The sequence below is a fragment of the Gobio gobio genome (genome assembly GCF_949357685.1).
Source record: "Gobio gobio genome assembly, chromosome: 13".
NCBI lineage: Eukaryota > Metazoa > Chordata > Actinopteri > Cypriniformes > Gobionidae > Gobio > Gobio gobio.
In genome coordinates this window covers 18660917-18683748 of record NC_137106.1, presented here as the reverse complement: position 1 = coordinate 18683748, position 22832 = coordinate 18660917, and the positions used below count along the sequence as shown (strand labels likewise).

Below are 22832 nucleotides of genomic sequence, written 5' to 3'. Positions count from 1 at the left end.
TAGACGGCGTCGACAAGCCGGTGTAATCATTCTGTTGAGAAAGTTTCGTTTATTTTTTCCAGCCTCTGTGTTAAAGTATTCTTTTTTCTGGTCTAACGTTACCTACAGTTAAAAGCAACAATTGTCCGACATGGCAATGGCATTGACAACTACTGAATCGTCGCGTAAAATCAAATCAAGCAGTTTCCGCGTACATCTAATTATACATTATGATATAGGCGATTTGATGTGATATTTAGGTGCTTAGCTTTTATCCCTCACGAACTAAAAGCGAGTCTAAGACATGTAGTGCCTGAGTGTCCAGCAGAAAGGTGACCGAGAGATCAGAGGTGGCGGTGTTAATAAACAGGTTTCCTCTACACCTAAGAGGCGTTTTCCTTCTCCAAACACTATTGCTTTAATGTTGTCATGTATTTTTCCACTAAGCTCGCACTCCGAGCGTGCCTTTGGGGAAAGATGCTAACAAAATAAGTTGGAACACCTGTTTTGGAAAAGAAATTCATTGCAGCAAAAATCCTGCCTTCCCAGTCGTTTATTCACTCACAATAACATTTGCTTGCGACATGGAAACTGGACTGAACAACACGCCTTTCCTTTTGTCCTCATTTAAGGAAAAGAAAAGGGCTTGTTGCTGTGAAAGTGAATCCTATTCTAAACTTGAAGAAAAGTTTTTTTTTAAAGTTTTGAATAAAAAAACACTTAATCTAGTCAATAGACGCGTTGAAGGAGGAAACATTATCGGGAGAAAAAAAAAACACTCACCATCAGGTAACAATCTCGAGGGATGCATGATATTAAAATATATAACATTTAATAGCATATGTAGATAATAATCGAAAATAATAATAATATGTTTAATATTATAATAAATGTAATGATATTAGTAATAACAGCTGAGGTTGAAAAAGTTTTGTTTTGCATGCATTTACAGATTGTCTTTTCTAACCAATATTTATTAAAGAATTTTGATGAACACTGTTACAGTAAATAATCTCATTAATAGGTCAAACAGCTGCGCTGCTGTCATTTGCTCTGACAGCCCAAACATGCTTTGGAATGAATGAGACCAATGAAATGTGCTGTGGATGATTTTTTTCTTTTCTTTTTAGAACACCACAATTAAATATGTCTGGTATCATTTACATGGCTAATATACTAGGCTGCAATACATATATATATTTTATCAATACAAATATTTTAATCATTACTCACGACACTGTGCAGGGTTACATCACATTTCGTTCAAATGAGCTGCCAAGAACACACACAAAAATGAAAAGGGAAAAACTTAAATTTACTGCGGAAAATGAGTAATATGCGACGTTCTGAATACACTTTTTAATTTCAACAATGAACAGGAACAGCGACTACGGAAAAGTAGGTTAAGGCTTTGAGAAATCTGCTTACATGCTGAAGCACCTGATAGGATGTTGAGAAATCAACATTTGATTGGCTAATGGCTCTCTAAATAATGTGTCCAAATAATCCTGTTTTTTCTTCTTCTTCTTCTTCTTCTTCTTCTTCTTCCATAACGCGGAACTTTATTTTAGCGTGGTAGTTCAAATATATGAACAAGACAGATATAAATGCAAGTTAATTGATAATGTTCATATGTGCTGCACATTCAAAGTCTGTGCACTTTTGTCTGTGCGTAAATCAAACCTAAAGAAACTCCGCAGGATAGACAACACTATTATAAGCTATTATATTTGATTACTAGTCAAATGTTCATTTAGAAAGAGACAGAATACATTATATCAATTTGGTTGTGTTTTAAACTTTACTGACTGATCATAAAAGCACGCATGATGAATGTGTACCACATTTTACAATCAGAACATCCCGTGCGTTTTTTGGGGGGATAATCTTACGCATTCATATGCAAGGAAGAGCGTATTCAAATAACAATGAGTAAGAACACGTCAAAGCATCCGCATATTCCTTCATCTGCTGACTGCGGAGGCTAGGAGGAGGGATCTAAAGTAAGAGCAAGGTCTTAAGTAGAAAGAAGCCCATAGCTCAAAGACAACCTTGGCAAGCGCAACTATTTTCACGAACCCAGGCACGCACGAGGTCGAGGCTGCGGTCACTTCTCGGGGCCTGCATACCACATTTCATGAATGTTGTGAGTTGTGTCCTATTTTTAAACATGGTGATGAAATATATAGTATTCGCATTTATGAATTACATGATGATAGCCTATAAAAAAAAATGAAAAAAATTAGTAAGTAGAAAAATGAACTGTGCTATTTACTTTTCTGTATAAAAAAATAAGTTGCATTGCAAGTGCACTTAATAGTACACATTGGTGCGATTTATATTTCAAATGCATCATGCTGAGCGTGCATCTACACTGAAGAAAGGTATACATTTCAGTCAGCACAAACAACTTTTGTTCATAATGTAAATAATTACTTGAACAAAATCCACACAGAGAACATATTGTTTAAAAAAAAAGTGCGTATCCTTACAGATATCCCACAAAGGTTCCCGTATCGTTCGTTTTTGCTTGAGCGGAGTCTTCAACTTCACTTGTTTTGTATTCCTCTAAATCCAGCGGTCTGCTCTTATTGGTAGGTGCGAGCGTTACATCACTATGATTATGACGCGCCGTCTTCCTGCTTCCTTCAGCCGCGTCTTAAAGTGAATCTTGTTGGTTCGAGCGCGCGCTCTCAGCCTCCTCCTGGCCGCGTGCGCTGAGACATACAGTTTTCATGCAGAGAGAGGAGCGGCGCACAAGAGCTCTTTCTCTATCTCACTCTCTTCGCTCTCGCTTGTCCCGAGAAATTACAATATTCATCACGGGGCGAACAACCCTCTGTATTCTCTGTTACACTATCGCGAAGAAGCTCAATTCGCTCTCATCTTCAGAGTAAGTAACCTTGTCATTTGCGCTCGCGCTGAGTTTTGTTCTACTACTGGTGACTTTTCATGTGATGCGCTGTATCCCTTTATCCTTCACGCTCTTCGGTTGCCATCATTTTAACTTGATCATAAATTCGTATTATTTTTGGATGGATTGCAACCCTATGTTTTCCGTAAAGTAAGTATAAATACGCTCTTGTAATATTGCTTGTAGACTTTGGAGAGGCGATGCGAAACATTTGCGTCCAGTTCTGAACTTGCCGTTTATTCCTCGTAATAGGACAGTCTATCTCTCGTGAGGTTTATGTCGTTTTTACATTTTCTGTATCTTTATTATTTCCATTTGCTTTTTGTCAGTCGTCTGTTGTTTTTATGCCAATAACACATTTCTTTGTCATTTACATATGCGCTCGCTGAATTTACGTTATCTCGTAAATGAAAGGTTACAGATAGAAAAAGGGGGTTCCAGCTTGGAATCTTTTAAGTTTCACAAAAACGTATTATTCTCTAGTTGTTTAGAGCGCCTCGTTATACTGCTTTAAAGAGCCGAGAGACAACAACAGTGAACTGAAGAACCTATAATGGAATATCAGGAACTTTTTTCCTTCAAATAGCCAAACTGACAACTACACAATGTTTTTTGATAAGAAGGTGGCTTTTTGCTGAAACTAAGGTGCTACAAAGAACCTTTGATGAACCTTTATTTTTAAGAGCGTAAGCTTATAGGCTACTGAGCCTCTGACTTTTACTGCCACTCCAGCTTGACGCGTTACTTCATCATCATCATCATCATCATCATCATCGTTTTCTGACGTGAAAGCTAGATACATCAAAGCTTTGCTTCAGTTTACGGGTACATCAAAATCATATGTTTAGGAGAGGACTGCCGACGTATATAGAGCCGTAAAGTCTGTTTCGGATGTTTAGTGTCAGAATGAACTATTAATATAAATGTTTTAGGATTAAGGTGCAGTAGGCTACATAAGCTTCTCTGTCTTCAAACAGGGCTCTGTGGAGAAAATATATAAAACATTAACTATTGTCAAACTTTCTAACTAAGGATATTTTAACAATATATATTGTTATTTGGTGTTTCTGCTAAAAAGTTGTTTTACAGCGTTACTTATAAAATCTAGCCTTTTAGGGTTCTAGGGAATGAGTGGGGTTTTCTTGAGTCCTTAATGGTTCAAAACTGAGATTTCCGAGAACTTGCATAAAAGTATTGGCTAACACAACAACTGCGTTTTCCGAATCGTGTGTTCACATCAATATGTAATTGAATTAGTTTCATTTTCTTTCTATCACAACTTTTTGGTTTTAAGTTAAACCGCTTTAAATATTTGGAGAGCTGCGCAAAGGACGCAAATGGCCGCATGAGGTGAAAGACATCTAAAACGAAGATTTTTTTTGCCTTGTTGTCTTGACTTGTCAGATGTCTATATTCAGAGATAGCAAAAGCAGTATATCCACTCTATTTCATATCTTAAATGTAAACTTCTGACTATGTTAATCGATGCGTCTTGAAGAACAATTAATTTAAGTTATAGGCTACGTCTTATATGGTGCATGTCACGCAATATAGGATATTTATTCTAAATTAGTCTAGTTGTCAAATGGCCGTGCTGCTCGATATGAAGGCAATACCACATTATATTATTAGAGTTATGATCTTCTTTATATAATTTGTATATGTATGTTTAGAGGAAGTAGTCGCATTTTTAAATATCTGTTAGGCAAACTGCACTTTAGTCATGCTCAGTGTGAGATGAAATAGTCTATTTACAGTGCCTTACATTCATAATGAGCAAGGCTACAGATTTTTTTTTTTTATTATTATGCATGGAGGACTCAAACTTTTTATCGTCTGATTAAATCGTCATGAATAAATCTTAAATCACCGTCAACAAACTTGTAAAACGTGCAATTAGCCTGTATTACTCTGTATGATCCGTGGTTTGCTTTAAATTCATTTGATCAACAACAAACCAATTGTTTTGGAAAAACAGAATTTAATGTGGTGTATTATACTTGTTGTATTAGGGGGATATAAGTGCCTGCTATTCTCCAAAAGATAATATTAAGGGCTAAGTGTCTTTGCAAATATCAGTTGCTGTTTCACTGACAAAAAACAAGAGTAGCTAGCCTACCTCAAAACTTACCAATGTGAACAAAGCCTGCAAGTTGGCTATGTGTGTGAGCACAATAGTGGCAGGGCATGTCTGGCTAACACAGCAGTATGATTTTTAACTTGTTCTTACATGAGAATTAGACTGTTTTTGCATTGCAGCTTTACACAGATTTAAGTATAACTTTTTGGAGAGATTATGAAAATAATTTTCAAATGACAACTTTGTATCCGAATCATATATGTTTTGCTGTTTTCCTCTTTTGTCAATTTTTATTGAATATACTGTAGATCGACTTTAAGTATTTTTAATGCATTAGACTATATCAAATTGCATTAGGATTGGGCACAAGAAACTTAGAATCATATAAAGAAAATTATTCATCGGTCCTTTCTTTTTGGCTAGGTTCCCAGGGTTCTCGAGCTGTGCCCAGCTGACAGGCTTTCAAAAATGGCACAATAACAGTTCCAGTGATGCCTGACCATGACAGCACATCCCTCTTAAGCAGACAAACCAAGAGAAGAAGAGTTGACATAGGAGTGAAGAGGACTGTTGGGCAAGCATCTGTGGTATTTACCCGCACAAAAGCAACCTTTTTTAGTGCCATGAATCCCCACGGTTCCGAGCAAGATGTTGAGTGTTCAGTGGTGCAGCACGCAGACGGCGAGAAGTCCAACGTGCTTCGCAAGCTGTTGAAGAGGGCAAACTCTTACGAAGACGCTATGATGCCCTTTCCAGGGGCCACTATCATCTCCCAGCTTCTGAAAAACAATTTGACCAAAAATGGAGGCAGTGAGCCTAATTTCCAGGGAAGTGGCCTCTCGAGCACCGGTTCAGAGATCCAGCAGGAGGATGCCTGCAGCAACTCCTCGCGGGGCAGCCCTCAGGAGTGCCTTTCACCATTCAACAGGCCCTCCATGACCCAATTTGAAATGGAGAGGCTAACAGATGAGCATCTTAGGGCCAAACGAGCCCGGGTGGAAAACATCATCCGTGGGATGAGCCATTCTCCAAGCGTCACGCTCCGTGCAGGTGATAACGAGCGCGAGGGGGCAGCCCAGCCCCCGAGTCCTCGTGAGAACTACCGGGAAAACAAGCGCAAGCAGAAACTGCCACAGCAGCAGCAGCAGAGTTTCCAGCAACTCGTCTCTGCGCGCAAAGAGCAGAAACACGAGGAACGCCGGCAATTGAAGCTACAGCTAGAGGACATGCAGAAGCAGCTCCGGCAACTGCAAGAGAAGTTCTACCAGATTTATGACAGCACTGACTCTGAGAACGATGAAGATGGAAACATCTCTGAAGACAGTATGCGTTCTGATGGAATGGACAATCGTGCCCACGACTCGGTCCCAGATCGCTCCGACAACGAGATGTCTGACCTGGATCCAGGGCACTTCTTGGATCGAGCACGCGCACTTATTCGGGAGCAGGCCATGATGGCGGAGGGGGACAAACCCAAGCGTGATGGGTCACGAGGGAAGAGCCAGGGACCAACCTCCATGCATGCAGAGGGCAAACAGCTAGCAGAGACGCTAAAACAAGAGCTCAATACAGCAATGTCCCAGGTAGTGGACACCGTGGTGAAGGTCTTTGCTAAGCCTCCACGCCCAGTTCCTCAGGTTTTCCCACCCCTGCAGATGCCCCCTGATCGTTTCGCAGTCAATGGAGAAAACCCGAACTTCCATACTGCCAACCAGCGCTTGCAATGTTTCGGTGATGTCATCATTCCTAATCCCCTTGACACTTTTGCTAGTATGCAGGTGCCTAACTCGAATGACCAAACAGAGGCCCTGCCTTTGGTAGTGAGAAAGAACTCTTCAGATCAGACTGGGTCTCTTCCCACACCTGGGGGTCACCACCACCACCCTTCCCTGCACCCCTCACCCTTATCTTCCGCAATGGGCTTTAGTCCTCCCTCTTTCCGCCATCCTTTCCCCCTTCCTCTAATGGGCTACCCTTTCCAGAGCCCCTTAGGTGCCCCAACAGGGCCTTACCCAGGAAAGGATAGGTCTTCTCCCGAGTCTCTGGATTTGTCCAGAGAGACCACCAGCCTACGGACCAAGATGTCGTCCAACCACCTCAGCCACCATCGTTCCATCTCACCAACACACCCAGGGAATGAAGGCTTGTCCTTGTCCCTCATCAAGTCAGAGTGCGGAGACCTTCAGGACATGTCTGACATCTCTCCATATTCAGGAAGTACAATATCCTTTTAAAAAAGAGAAAAGCGTATTTTGATTGATGTGTTTTTATTTGTTTAGATAAAACAAAAATCCAGACAGTTGAGAGTGGTGAGAGTGCAGTTTAAATAACATATGAATGATAGACAGATCTTAAAAGACATAAACTTCATTTCAATAAATCTCCATTAATTGCTACATTCAAGACCAGTGTTCCTCTAGTAGTCTGAAGATTAAAAAGACCCCAGTGGATGGAGGCTTTTAAGTGTGCGCTATATGGAGAAGTGCTGAAAGGCCCCGCCGTGGCTAAGATACCTCCCATCTTCTCTGTTCTCACACTATCACAGGGACGACTCACAATAAAACCCCCTCTTTCATCACAGCGCATGCAAGACTTTGTACATAAATGCTCAAAGCAAATCATATTTCAAAGCCAGGAAGTGAAAGGACAAGTGGGATCCTTTGCTTGGAGGCCCTAGAAAGTTGTGTTAGAAGAATGGTAAAAGATCTCTGTCAGTGGAGGAGCACTTCATTTAGGAGGATTTGTGCTCATTTAGTGTCAAGTGAAAGCACCAAGGGTAATAACATCTCTATACTGTTGAGTTTCGTCATTTTAAAAATGAATGCTCTCTCATATTTGCTTTTATTTCATATAATATGTGATCTCATGAAACAACAGCGCCTATTTCTTAGGAACCCCACCAGCTTGCTTTAGGTAAAGGTACACTGATAGCTGTTGCCTGGCACTAGGTCTTTTCTTTTTATCCTGTTTCTCTGGTGTGAAGAGGTGTTAGCAGGTAGCTGCTTTTCTTTCGCCCCTTTTTAACCTTTTGTACAATGCCTACTAGGTCTTTGATAAGCTTTAAGTGAAGTAAAAAATTAACAAAACCAAATGTGCCATACAATATGATATGATGTGTTTTTTATTAAACAGTTTAAAATTTAATTATTTCATTTATTAATTGAATTATTAGATTTTTTAATGAATTGGCAAAATAACTCTAACGATGCAAAGAGAAACGGCATCCCAGGCAGGGATGCACTCTTCAGCACAGAGGGAGTCTATTACTTCTGTAAGTATACTTGCACACCTGCACAGTTGGGACCTGAACAACAACATCTCAATATTTGCAAAATAGGGTGTTTAATCAAATATGAATTTCTATTCAAATTCTAGAAGAAACAAGCAGCCAATTATCTTCAGCCATGGGCAGCATGATCTTCCTTGTCACGTGCTCTCTTTGCATCTCAAGAAAAATAGCCTTGTTCAGTTTCCCCCATCATTTGCATATAGAGAGACCGAACAGCTCTGGCACAGGGCTGTTGTAAGAATGGGGTGGGGGTGGGCGGCAGGTGAAGCCAGTTTGCATGTCTAATATAGTAGACGAGGACAGAGGTTCATGGTAGCTCCATGCTCAAGTGCTGAGGCAGCTATTGCGCGCAGATTCAGGTTTCATCAATTAAAGCGAAGCAAAGAAAACGTGCACTATGAAGACATCGCTCAGATCACTTTTCAAACTCGGTTGCCAAAGTGGTTTAATAAAAGACCTTCTCGATTTCAAAATCACTCTGCTGGTGCAATGACAAAATTTGAGTCCTTTCTGATTTATACATTTATTTGTCAAAAGACTGCCGTGACGATAGTTCATCAAAGTAATATTTTTTTCACCCAACAATCTGAAAACACTTCCTAATCTTTTTTTCTAAGCAAGAGATAAAGTCTCAGCTGTAGTACATTTGTTGCTCTAATCTTTCATATTGCTGAACAGATGTCTAGCATTAATTTATGGATTTAGCATCCCTATGTTCTTTTTCCCTTCCTTTCTCTCCTTACACCTGGCTGTTGGATCACATTTCACTAGTTATTGTCTCCTTTACATGCAACATGCTTAATACAAAACCAGACCTAAAAAAGCCTGATGATGCAGTGCATCTATGGTGGTGTTGTTTATGTAGTATCTCATTTGGCTATAAACCACAGCTGGCCCATTTTTCTCCTCCCCTGAAATACTTCATATTCATGTTTGCATTATGTCCTTCATTCATGTTGACTATGGCCCGGCTTGTCTTACACTGAGTGGGCCAGTGTTTACACGATCTATTTTGTCATTTCGCATATTTACGTATCCTAGAAACGGCTGTATTTTTCTTGGAAGCCAGGTCTACTTGTAGGAAATGTGCGTTTGGTGAGTCAAGCCCCATCGAGTCATCCTCGACACATTGTTCCCAAGATCGGCGACTGTTTGTTTTATTTAAAAGTGGATGTCTTGAATGTTAATGGCACTGAGTAATGATATACCTGGGATTTATGAATGTTGTTAACGGAGCAGAGACAGAGCAGAAACTGACTGAACAGTGGCAAACGATTCGGTTCTCAACTGCGAACCGCTTTCTATGTGCGATGCCCATTAGATTAAAGAGCATCTCAATGTGATTCAACTCTATGAAGGTGTTTACCAGCCCTCTCTTTCCAGACTCCAACACGGCCTATTATTCGCTCCATTTCATGAAGATGCACTTTTGAGAAGAGGCCTCGCTGCCTGGGCTTTTCCCTTCTCTTGGTTTTTAAATGAGCCTTTAGGTCCTTGAAAAATCTGACTTGTTGTGAAAAAGACAGCTTAACTCTCTCTCTCTCTCTCTCTCTCTCTCTCTCTCTCTCTCTCTCTCTCCCTCGCTGTCATTCACTGCTGTTATTTGCTGTATGCATTATGACAGATGGTAGGAAAGAGAGTAATGCTCTTTTGGTCTTCCCTATCAGCCTAATGGAGGTCACCTAGGGTTCTCCTCCTCTCCTCCTCTCTTGGCAGAAGGAACACGCCAATCTACATACACACTATTATTAGAGAGGCTCAACATTGCAAATAGCACAGACAGTCAATTGTATAGTTTCTAACGTGTAGATGCATTTACTGTTGCTTTTGTAAGTTACAACATTTATTGTTGCAACTGTTCCGGCGCTTAGCGTTTTACATAACAGACACAGTGAGGTATCGTATTCAGTTCGAACTGCCATGACGGTGCCATCCTTTATAGTGAAGGGGGGGTAGGCGAGAGTTGGGTGAGCCTCTTAATTGACCTTGTGGGGGCCCATTGATTTAGCCCCACATGCATCTTCATTTTTGATAAATTATAAAGCCGTTAATTTGCAGAGGAAATGGCTGGGCCAGTCTGGAGCGCAGATGTGGCTAAAGCCGGCCTAACTGGCAGAGCGGGGGCCGTGCCAGGAGGCTCAGGGTGGAGGGTTGGGGGTTGGGGCTAATTGTAATGGGTAGATGGCTCTGGTTAGCCACGGTCTCTCCTGGGACCCCCCTCAGCTGCCCTCTGTTTACCAATCTAGAGGGCAGTGCCACCTCCAGATAAATAGCGTTTTTATTGGGATAAGCAGACGTTTATTGACTTGCAATGCTACATTGACTGGAACTCTATAGGTGTTAATATGAAGTCGTCAGAAAACCGAAATAATCAAGGATGGTTTGCCATAGTGTAATTATTAGTCTTGTGGTAAATATAAAATACGTAAGGGAAGTTTAAACAATTTTATTTATCTATTGCTTTATTTATGGCCATCATAAATAAATACAAATGGGAATTGTTACCTATAAATGTCTTTATTTGATGACTAAAATAATGACATTTTAAAATGTTTTCCTTAACCTTCAAATTTCAAATCCAAGAGGGGCTTTCTCCGAACCATCTGAAGAAGGCCAAGCTGATGTTCTTCTACACACGCTACCCCAGCTCCAACATGCTGAAGATGTTCTTCTCAGACGTGAAGGTGAGCTCGCCGTTGACCGTTAACTATGTCGTGTGAAGTAGCACTGTCCCATTAGTCCAGATGGGTCCCAAACAGACGGCCAGCTCCCCCACCCCTCCACCCCCCAATTAAACTAACTGGCCTTAATCTCCTAGAAGAGAACAACACGGCATAGCACAAGTCCCACTTTCCCTTTTACTCACTTACGCTTTCATTTAAAACACTGATCATGAGAGTACATTTTTTGTTACCTCTTTTTTTTTCTGTCGCCTCACTGCTGGTTAGCGAGCACAGACAACTAGTCTCTGTCTCTGTTAACTTGTCGGATGATAATTTCCAAGAGTTCCCATCCCCAGCTGATCTGTGGAAGTGGGAGGCAGAGGGTGATAAGAGCTGAGAAAATTAGAGGTTCGGCAGAAACGAACAAGCGAAAGCGGGAGGGGATGGAGAGGAGGAGGGAGACAACAAACAAAATGGAGCACAACAACACAAACAAAACAATGGCACCAATTGTCTTTTATTTACAACTTAATTTGTTGTTGATGCGTCATACAGGGAGCATACGGAGGAGAAATAATGTGACAGATTCAGGCCACATTATTTAAATGAGGAGAGCAGGGTCCTCTCACTCCCAGCTGCCCCTGTGCTGGGTCCAGGGTGACCACCTCATCCTCACACACATGCTTCTGTTGCATCCATCTAAATCTGCCAGCAGCTTAATACTCATGAGTACGTTCATCGCTCGCTGTTAGCACTTATGCTCCGGTAGGAAATTATATCATTTAATATCTAGAAAATACTGTGAATGTAATATTCAGAGAAAGCAGCTTTATTTACATATAGGCCGTCATTTTTTTTTCCGTTTATTCAAAAGTCGATTCTGAAGAAAACCTCTTAATTTATATATTTTGTACCTTAATTTTGAGCCACAAAAGAGAAATATTAAATTAAAGACGGCCCAATTACAATTCCCCTTTAGACAAGGCTGTGAAATTCTGTACACATTAAATTAACATTTTCCAAAACAAGGTCAGTGTCCTGGGAGAGAAGGTTTTCAGGGCTGCTTAAGCTGAAGGGAACAATGGGTGGCATGTGTTTGTTGGATCAACTAGTATGTATGTAAGGGAATTAAGCATAAATTACTGACTAATTACGACCGTATAAGCCCACGAAAGTTACAGGAATTAGTGATTAAAGACGTTTAGGCACCATAATGATGGGATCTAAATAGGAAATAATGACTGTGGGAAATAGGTTGATTTGACAACTGTTTTACCTAAATTGTCTGTAATCGGATAATAAAAAAAAACCTTTGTACTAGAGCAACTATTTAATCACCTAATTAAACAAGAATTTAGAATTAACTTTCTCTTTTTGAAAATATATATTTTTAATAAAATACAAATTATAGGCTAAAATTAGGTGCTACATTAATGGCGAAATGTATATTTGTAATAAAAAGCAATCAAGAGAAATCAAATCAGTTAAAAAACTCTGAAAAAGTAAATAATATTTTTGTTTTACTTTTTACGTTTTTTTAATCGCTATAAAAGCAACTATATATGTACAGTCAAGGCTAAAGTTCAAATGTATTATGGTTAAAAGCGTGAGTCAAAGAAAATTTGAATGATCATATCATACTTTAACCATGATGATGATGATGATGATAGATGATAGCTCGGTCAGGAAGAGGAAGCTGCTTTTTTTACAGGTAGTGAGCCAGTAGTCATAAAGAGATTAATACAGCCTTCCTTCACAGGAAAGCAACAGGAAACTGTGACAATCCAGTGACTGGAGTTCTTATGTAATGGATAATACCTTTGTCCCATCTCAATATTTCTTTTTCACAGTTGTTCCTTGAACTGTTATCATATTTGTCACACAAAGTATAATAGAACACAGGGTCATTATCCTAATGTGATTTACAGCCAAACTAGCTTGTTCATCCTTTACACCTCTCTAGCCCCCTGTATTTCTTCCCATTTTAATCACCATAAATCTCATATGGAATATTCGCATCACTTTGCACATGGAGAGGTGTCCCACTGGCCTGGTTACCGTAGCCTTTGAGGGCTAAATAAGAAAGGGTCAGAGGTTAAGAGGAGCATTAGCAGGACGATGGTGTGACACTGATTATGAGCAGTCAAAGCAAGTATGAGCGGGGGTTATGTCACCCTGTAAGGGTTGAGGCGTATATGTTTCAGCAGGACAGCTCCAGTAAGGTCAACCGTAGGTCAGGGAAATTATTTTAGCTGCTCAGGCTTTGTCACCGGGCTGCCTGACTGCCTTTAAACATGCAGCATACCATGTACCATTAACAGCTGAATATCAAGTAACCTACTGGGGCACTTAGCTTACTTCCCTCTATAGAGCTCAACTTTTCCCAGATTCACAATCTAAGTGCACGCTGTGTGTGTGGGGTGGGGTGGGGGGAGTCTTAAAATGCACAGACCCCGTATAAGTAGCGTCCCCACCAGGCATGTGTGAAAGCCTGTATTGTCCATGGCTAACAGAGGAAACGTGCGGAGTGACAGGTCAAGTCTTCCCCCGGTGTCTTGGAAAGAGCGGATCTCTGTCACCAGAGGAATAATCTTTCACAGTCCCGTGAGCAAGAGTGTGTGAAATGCTCTCGCTCCCGTACGTACACCCTTGTTCTCTGAGTCAACTGCTGCCCGGACACATTACAGGCGTCAGACTGATTTGTTTTATGAATCTTTTGAGCGTGCTCATTGGATATATAAGGTTTTTTTTTGTGGGGGTAGAGAATAACAGGATGAGGTGTCCCATGGGAAGCATTGCATTTGGTGTTCTTAGAACAGCACTGGAAATGATGTCGAGAATAATAGATTTTATGTTTGTGTGTGCAAATTTTTGCACATATACACAGAAGTGCCTTGCTGATTTAAGAGGGCATGTGCAAGGGGACTGTGATTGCAAAAAAAAAAAAAATCAAAAATCTTGTCTGGTAAAGTTACATAGTTATTGTATTGTATAACAACTTTTAACCTACACACGTCATGTAAAAAAAAAATTCAGCATTTATGCTTGGATTATTTCAAATAAAATAATAAACAATATTTTATGTCAATTATTTTATATATATATATATATATATATATATATATATATATATATATATATATATATATATATATATATATATATATATATATATATATATATATATATATATATATATAATGAAAACATCAAAACAATGTAAACAACAACAGTAATAAATTCATTAATCATAATCAATAAAATATAAATTGAAAATATAAGTGCATGCAACTCCTTTATATGTACATGAAATCATGAATATATATGAAATTACAACATGTCAACACTTTAAAAATTGACTTGTCAAATTTAAGAACAGGACTCTGGAACAGGAAAAAAAACTTTTCGTGTGAAAACCAACATCTCACTTTTTCTCCCACAATCCTACTAAGAAAAACGATTGTGTTTTTTCGTGATACGATGTATCATTTAATGTTTTGTTCCGTGCATGGGGTGGCTGAGAGCTGAGAGAGCTGGACTGGTTATTTTTGTTTGACAAGCAGATGACATGATCCTTAATTGCTGAGTTGTCACGTTCCAGCAACGTGGCTCCATTGTCCCCCGAATCTCTGGTATTTCTATTGGGCAACAATGCTTTTTAAATCTCCCTTTATACAGCGCTGCCAAACGATGTCATGCGGACTTACTTTTCTGCGCTCTCCATTATGTCATCCACTAGCCATTCTAGAAAAAAAATTCCCCCCTCTCTCGCCTTTTATCCGTCTCTTCTGCAATCCCCACTCATATGAGACAATGTCTTATGACAATAGAAGAGCCTAATCTCCATGTCAAAGCAATTTTCATTCCCCAGTGAGCAGTCTGCTATCATTTTGTAATGTTTTGTTTCTTATTCTAAAAGAATTAAGGGGGTGGTGGGGGGCTGGAGTAAGTCGTCACGGGGGCCGGGGTTCTTATCTCAGTGTCTGGAAATTTGGACAGTGCATTTCGCTCCGCAGATAAAGCGGAAAAAGAAGCCCCTCGAGTTCAGTAGATCCTAATAGGTTTAACGTCTATTGAAACGGGGGTAAGCGAGAGATCAGATAGCCTTGCTTCTTTGGTTGTTCTTTTTTTTCGCCTCTTTCTTTCTTTTCAAACCCCTGTTCTCGCTCGCTGTTAGGCTGAAAGAAGGCAGAGGCGACACACAGGCCAAATGTATAATTCCTGTATAGGTTAAGTACATGTTTGAACTTCTGCAGACTGATGCCTCGGGATGACGACTTAATCATTTTCGGCTGAATTATGGGAGAAGAACCCTCGCGGTGGCGCAGTAATTATGCTCTCGGCTGGCCTTTTGGGGAAACCTTTCAGCCTGTCGTGGCTTCTGACTCTTTCTCCGACTCGGATTCCCCGCTATGAATTCTCATTCACATCATTATCTTAAATTCGCAAGCATGGAGACAAGTTTCTACACGGTAATTACATCTACCCTCGGAAAACACGGCCGCCCTCCCCCCTCTTTGTTCCTGGTCCTTCCTCTTTTTTCTCCTCATGCTCGATCTCTCTCTCTCCTCAGCTGTCATCTAAACAGAGGCCTGCATGTTCTCATGGCCACAGATAGATAAGTGCTCGCTGTTGATTTTTGATTAATGCTCTTTGAGGGTATGGAAGGGGAGGCAAAGGCAATGAAGGCTTGATGAACACCCGTAATGACAAAAGGCAGGAGGCTGCATGTCAGAGCAGCCAACAGAAAGCCCGTCGGATTTATAGCTTTTAACTTGGCTACATTCAACTCAGCTGTCCTGTACATTCACACTCTTGGCAGCCGCAGCTTTCGCGTGCGCACACACACACACACACACACACACATCAACATACACACGTAGCCGCACACACAGAAAGTACCAAAGGCTGTCGCACAGGTCATTTGCTGAGGTCATGGGGCAAGTACACAGGGCAAACAGAGTACTGTGTATTTACTGAATGAGGATCAGGCACTCCAAATATAGCTTCCACAACAGTGTGCGATGCGAGGGCCAGCTTTGAGTTACTGAGCTAACCTATTCAACTAGAGCAGAACTTGTTGCAAGGTTTTTATTCCATATGGAATTCTTCACTCAGTTTCATTTACTTGATCACTTACTTCACTTGATTATTAATATGTGAAAAAAACCCGGGGCAAGTCAGAATTAATTTTGCTACTTGATATGTAAATTTGCCGTCACTGCATTACGGGCTATTGACACAATTATAATTTCATCTACTCAACCCTGAACTGTTTGCATTTGCGCACAACAGCAAATATCTGCACCGACCGTGTAAGCCTCATTGAAAAAAAAAAACACCACTGGCCAATCTGTCTCAGCTACGGGTTTGTTTGCTTACCCATCATCCTCAAGGACAATGTGAAGTAAACACGTTTGTAGAAACAAATGTCTTATCTGTTGTTCTGACGTCTCACTGGCAAACCAGATTAGAGGTTAGTCACACCTGATTTTATTAGTTTTCAGTAAAAACAGACTTGAAGATTGAAATATTCACTGAAAAAAAGAGAAATGCATAATTTTTCAAAATAATTTTATATTATCATGAATAATATTGCTTTTGTTTTTCTTCTTGTGATAACGTGATATAAATAGCTTGTGTTTCAGGTTCAAACGCATAATATCAGCAATTACAAAAATTCTTATGTTAAAAAATACTTGTTTACACTTTATTTGAAGGTGTCAGTAATTATACATTTAAGTTCTGAGTAATAATAATGAACTACATGTACTTACTATAGGGTTAGGGTTAGGATGAGGGTTTGGTTTAGGGTTAATTGCATATTTTATAGTTATTGCTACAGTAACTACATGTAGCACGTGTAACAATGACACTGTAAAATAAAGTGTTACCAAAAAAACAACAACTAATATCTACTTATGAGCACAAAGGCACTCTCAAAATACAAAAAAATGAATTTCTCTGCGCTGGACTGATCTTACAAAAGTAACAAATCTTACAAAAAGTGTTTGTCTTTTTTCCCCCTCTCTCTCTCTCTCAAAGTTCAACCGCTGCATCACATCACAGCTGATCAAGTGGTTCAGTAACTTCCGCGAGTTTTACTACATCCAGATGGAGAAATTTGCTCGGCAGGCCATCAACGACGGCGTGACAGGGGCAGAGGAGCTGAGCGTGAGCCGGGACTGCGAGCTTTTCCGCGCTCTCAACATGCACTACAACAAGGCCAACGATTTTGAGGTGAGCCCTCGTCCGTTCCCTGTGTTTCACACTACTAAGCGACTGCATTCAACTTATCAGGCCACACTGTATTACGAGGCGAGATTCAAGCAGTGATGCGTAAGGTATTACTTTGAATCCTTTCCGTAAATGTTAGCACAGTTCAAAGCTTTAAAATTAATACAGCTAAATGATCTCTTTATATGATTAGACAATGAATGGCAAGCTGTTCATCCCATAAGCCACCCCCCTCCCCCCCTCGCAGTACTCCTGGGGTAAAGTGAACAAGATTTTTTTTCTCTTTTTTTGGGCTGAAACACAGTCATGCATCTGTCTGTTTGATGAGGCAAACAGGGAGCTATGCTTCAGGCCCAAGTGTCCTTGTCAAATACAATTTGCAGAGCTCACATTTACCGCTCAGCTCACTATCAATATCTGCCCACTGGGACTCTGGTCATTCAAACACTATCCTTACAACATCATCATCATTTAGCTGACTATTAGCAAAAAACTGCCCCGTTCCCCTCCCCTCCCTTTCATTTAGATCAGGTCAAAGACAAGGTTTATTGTGATTGCAGGTATAGAGAACGTGGCGCACCACACCTTTCGCGACCAGGAAGATATTTAGGGACATGATCCCTATTTTCATATATAAATGCAAGATTTGCATGGCTGTGGAAGAAAGTGCAGGGCACCATGAATAAGACTGTTGTTGGTAGAGAAGTCGAACCGAGGGAGAGATTGTTTTGCATATCAAGAGCCACAAAGGCTGCACAGGTGTACAAGCAGGACGGCCTGAAAGACTTTCCCAAATGCTAATTTTCCATGCAAGGAAAACTCGATCTTTAATGCAAATTTCCCGCTCCCTAGTCTGTTCCTTTTTTTCCACCGGGCCGGCTCACGCCATATCTTGTATAGCGTGCGGCGATATCCCACAGCAAGTCTGTGCCGCAGAGAGAGGTCACACAACCTTTGCCGGTGCAAAGGGACACTTCATGCTGAGGCTTTTTTGTACTAAATTTTCTCTTCTCCACCTGTCAGACTGCGAGGCATGAAACTGGAACCCTCGCCGATTCAGCAAGTTGCTCTTTCTGCCAAATTTAGCATCATCAAAGTACCACCTTGCTAGCTCCTCCTGAATGAATATACCCTCTGTTGTGCTGATCGTTTGATGTTAATCTAGTCTGTCAATGTGCACCAGTAATGTGCTTCCTCCTCCTTTGAGACTTTCTTTTTTGTAGTTGGGCCCTGTCATTTCTCTCTCCCTCTCTTTCATTGCACTTCCTTTCGCTGCCTTGTGTCTTTCATCCTCTTCGAATGTACTCACCCCTCACTTTCCCATTACAAACTTTTTAATGACATAATTGTCACATTCCTCATGGTGGATTGAGCAAAGGCCGTAATTAAAGGAGCTTCATTAATTGCCTTCAATGCACTTGTGTTGTTCTCACCAAGCTTGCTGTTTTCTTTCAAGTTGTTTATCCTTCATTCGGCTCCTCCTCCATCGTGCTGTCTCGATACGCCATCATTTTTCTCCTAATTACTGCTCTGTTTGTCTTAGCTGGACAATGGCACAAATGAACACAATCAAGGACATTTGCATAGACACAGCTTATGATGTCCGGACCCTGAAAGCCCCCCAAAAAAAGAGAATCCCCCTTTTTCGTCTTTGCCGCCAGCAATGTGGCAAGTGTTATCTTTTAGCTGAAGGGGTTTCTCTATGTAAAAACCAGATATGATCATGCCTAAAAGGTCTGCTTAACTGTTGTCTGGGAGCATCATTTGTTTATTCTAAATTGCTAAATGAACACATTAGAATATATAATTTTCAAGGGGTTGTTCACTTCAACATGAAAATTTGGTCATTATTTGCTCTCCTTATGTCCTTCCAAACCTGTATGCAGTATTTTTTTTCCCATGGAACCCAAAAGCAGGATTTTTGAAGGATCTTCATGCAGCTCTTTTCCACCAACTAGAGCTAATTCATATAATATAAAGGCGGCACCATAAAAGAGGTCCATATGACTTGTGTGCTGTATTCAAAGTCTTTTGAAGTCATATGATAGATCTGTGAGGAACAGGCTGAATTTAGGTTGTTATTTACTGAAAATCTTAATACTTGCAGCTATCAAACTGACATTTTGAAATGTCGACATGCCCTTTTTGAAAAAATGAAGATTGTCAGTGCACAATTTTATTCCTCACATAAAGCTATTGTATGGCTTCTGAAGACTTGGACTTTATAGAAAGAGTCAAATAAATCACTGTTATGGTCTTTTGGAACTTGATTGACCTTATGGAAAAACATTTTTCAAAATTTCTTTCAGTGGTTCACTGAAAACAAACAGCATAGAGGTTTGGAAAAACAGGAGTGTGAAAAATATTTGGTGAACAAATCCTTTAAAGTCTCAAAAAAGTTACAGAGCATTTAATCATTCAAAGAAAGCGAACACCTGTTAAATCTCGCAGCACAGTTACGCATTGTTAGCCAAAGTGGCGTTTTCAGGCCCTGTAATTGTGGCATCTGGTTCTCAGGAGCCGTCTTCACACTTACTGTATCACATCACAGGCACCATTGAAGAGTTCTAAGAGGGGTGGGGTCCACGGGCTCCACTGGGATAAGGAGACATTTTTATGACAGCTCTGGGAAGGTCTCATCTTTCGGCCACAAAATAGTTCAAGGCTCTTCTGTCAAAACCCCCTGAGTGTCCTCCCCCCAACTTGCCCCAGACTTGTCTTCAGTCCTTGTACCCTCCTCCCATGAACCGGCTGAGGAGAGCATAGAGAAGGCTTAGTCTCTTGCTCTCTTTCTTTGGTCCCTGTGATCTCTGAGCCTTTTTGAAAAATTGTTGGTGGCCATATACCCACAGCACACTCACACAGACCTCCTTTGACTTCAAGAGTTCTTGTCTTGGTGTCTTCAGGCTATCAGGTGTCCATGGCTATTATCATTCTGAGTGAATGAAACTTAAGACTTTGTTTGTTTCCCACTCCCATTTTAGTTTTGTTTGTGTGGTCGAAATTCCAAGGTTAAAAAGATTACTGTTATAGTTGAGGGAATACTTAAAGGTGAAGTGTTTTGTTTCTGCGCCGCTAGCGTCAACAAACGGAACTACAAAATTAATGACTTTAATTAACAAACGCTCTTCTCGTCTTCCATTGGTCAGTCAAACAGATAGCCCCGCCCAAAATACATACCATTGGTTGAGCTAGTGTTTCTGTTGTAGGGCTGCGCAAACAAACAGAGCCACAGTGTTTATAATTTTAGGAGAAATCAACATTAATATAAGTCTTATTATTTAGATATACTTATTATTTCATATCATATATAAGAATTAAAATGTCTACAAGACAAGCACATAATGTAAATGATGCAATTTAAGATGCTCTGACCAGCAACACTCCCCCTTGAAAAAGATCAATTATCCAACATCCAACACGTCCCCCTCTTCTCCAGGTTTCTCTTCCCTTTTGTTTCTTCTCTCGTCTCCTCTTGTCCATGCCTGGTGTGACCTACCCCAAAGGCCTTCATTATTAATTGTCCTTTGGAGACAGGGAAAAGTTCAAAGACTGTGCGGATGGTCCCTTTACTGTGACCGTCTATTGTCTAACATTCATCTCCCTTTACCCTTGTTCCAGGAGTGTATTATCTCCCCTGCCTCATGAGAAAAGAAGGTTATCAATAAGAGCGTAGAGAGCTGCCATCGTGACTGCCAGGAGGTCCTGGCCTCCCAAGTCCACACACAGCTCCCCCACAGAGGGCTAGTTTACTGTTGTTTATCTTTGAGCTGCTAGCTTGTGCCACGCTACACTAGCACATCTTAGGATCAGGCTCTGGTTTCACTTCTTCCTCTCTGACCTCACACTGACCTGCGGTGTGGTCTGCCAGTTCACCTCACGCTTCCATTATAACGCCACTCAAAGCTACGGACGGTGCTACGAGATAGCGGTGGACGTTTAAAGGATACATTAGGGACGGTTTAGCTTAATCTTACAGTTGTAACCCCTTTACATCTCATTTTCTTTCTGGGGGAAAACGAAACCGTGTAGCATTACAGTTGTTTTTTTTACAGATTGCAGATTTTTTTTTCTTTTTACAGGCCACTAGCACCAACGAACAGAATTGCAAAAATAATGACTATATTCAAAAAGGTTTCCTCGAACACTCCCCCCTTCTGTCATTGGTCCCCCATAACTCGCGCTATTGGTTGAGCCAATGTTGCTGTTGTTGGGCAGGTTGGGATGCTCAAACAAAGTAATGTTTTGAAAGCATCACATAGCTAAATTGAACCTACGAATGGCTTACTTAGAGTTGTCCCTGCAACAAAAACTATTTACCTCACAGATGCACATGTTCAAAATTGTGTAAAAGTTGTATCTCTTAATTTTCAGCACAGAAAATCATCTCAAGATCAATACCGAATATCGAATCCAATATGCAGCAAAAGTATATAAAATATCCGCTCAAATGAAACTAAAGACAAAGTCAGACTTGGTGCCCCATTGTATGGCAAGCGCACATGCAGCTGGGATGGCACCCCTCACAATAAGTGTTCTGTGGTGAACCCTTAGCACGTCATGTGATATAAAGAGTCACTGTGGTCAGATGATGCAGACTATTGTCTTCAAGGGCTCTTGGTCACAATCATCTTCCTCTGTCTAATTAGATCATACAGTCTGATGGACTGACACTTACAATTACAATACTTATTTTAAAGGGGGGGAAACAACCCTGCAATGTAGCAGTATAATCTAAGTGTAGATTTGTCTTAAGTGTATTAAATATAAAAATACTTCAATGCTTTAATATCAAGTACAATTGGTTTAGCGGTATGTTGCTAACAGGCTCTTATACTCTATGCTGAATCAATTCATCACTGGAGAGCTGATGGATAGGAGACTATAATGCATTTCCTCTTTTTTCACTACCGCTTTGCTATAAATGTCACGCTTCGCATCTCCCTGTCACACTGTACCGTCCCCAGCCGAACGTAATAGAGCTCTATGAAAACAAACTCCCATCATATTAGCTTAGTTATTACCATGCTTCACGTCAGAGAAGCTCCAGTAATCTAGTTATAGGACGACACTTGGGTTCTGTTCCCATTGAGGCCGCTGATAGAATAAGCCTCGTACTCTTTATGTCTTTATTGAATGCACTTTAGGCAATAATTTAAAATTAGACTGGCAGATAGTGAATGTAACAGTAGTCAGGTTTGACAAAAATAGTTTTTTTTTTCTTTTACCTGCCATTTAATGGGAATATATCAGTTCCCATATCTTTGTTGATGAGATCACTCGCAAGGGCTGTGTGATTTCTTCTCATGCAACTCTTGTGGGAACTGAAATTCCTCAGCAGGTTGGTTAATCATTAGTGGAGGTGACCTGGAGAACGCAACAGTACAGCACATTACATCCAATGGCCTTGACTGTACTTACCAAGGGACATCGTAATCGCTGCCATCAAATCTGCATTAAAGACTTATCTTTTGTTCGTTAATAGCACAAATAGCAACATCAACAAGGAGATGTAATTTACTAATTCATAATGAAAGGTGCAACGAAAGTGTCCCTATTTTAGACTGCTTCACTTACCAAACACAAAGAGTTTTTTCAACCTGTCTGGTGATGGCGGTTTAGAGGGACTTAAAGCCAAACTGCTGTAGGCACTCTATATTGTATATTACT

General features: G+C 40.5%; 1 protein-coding gene across 3 annotated transcripts in view; it reads left to right on the top strand.

Moving 5' to 3' along the window:
• Positions 1–1113: 1113 nt before the first annotated feature.
• prox1a (prospero homeobox 1a) overlaps positions 1114–22832 on the top strand; it is a 35332-nt gene continuing 13613 nt past the window's right edge. The window contains exons 1-4 of one of the 3 annotated variants that reach the window (XM_079832552.1): positions 1114–2872; positions 5397–7197; positions 10841–10946; positions 16971–17165. In XM_079832552.1, the coding sequence (XP_079688678.1) occupies positions 5465–7197; positions 10841–10946; positions 16971–17165 (2034 nt within the window). In that variant the 5' untranslated portion in view covers positions 1114–2872; positions 5397–5464. Of the gene's footprint in view, positions 2873–2892; positions 3044–5396; positions 7198–10840; positions 10947–16970; positions 17166–22832 lie in introns of those variants that run through there. The other 2 variants (XM_079832554.1, XM_079832553.1) reach the window with 2 other exon arrangements.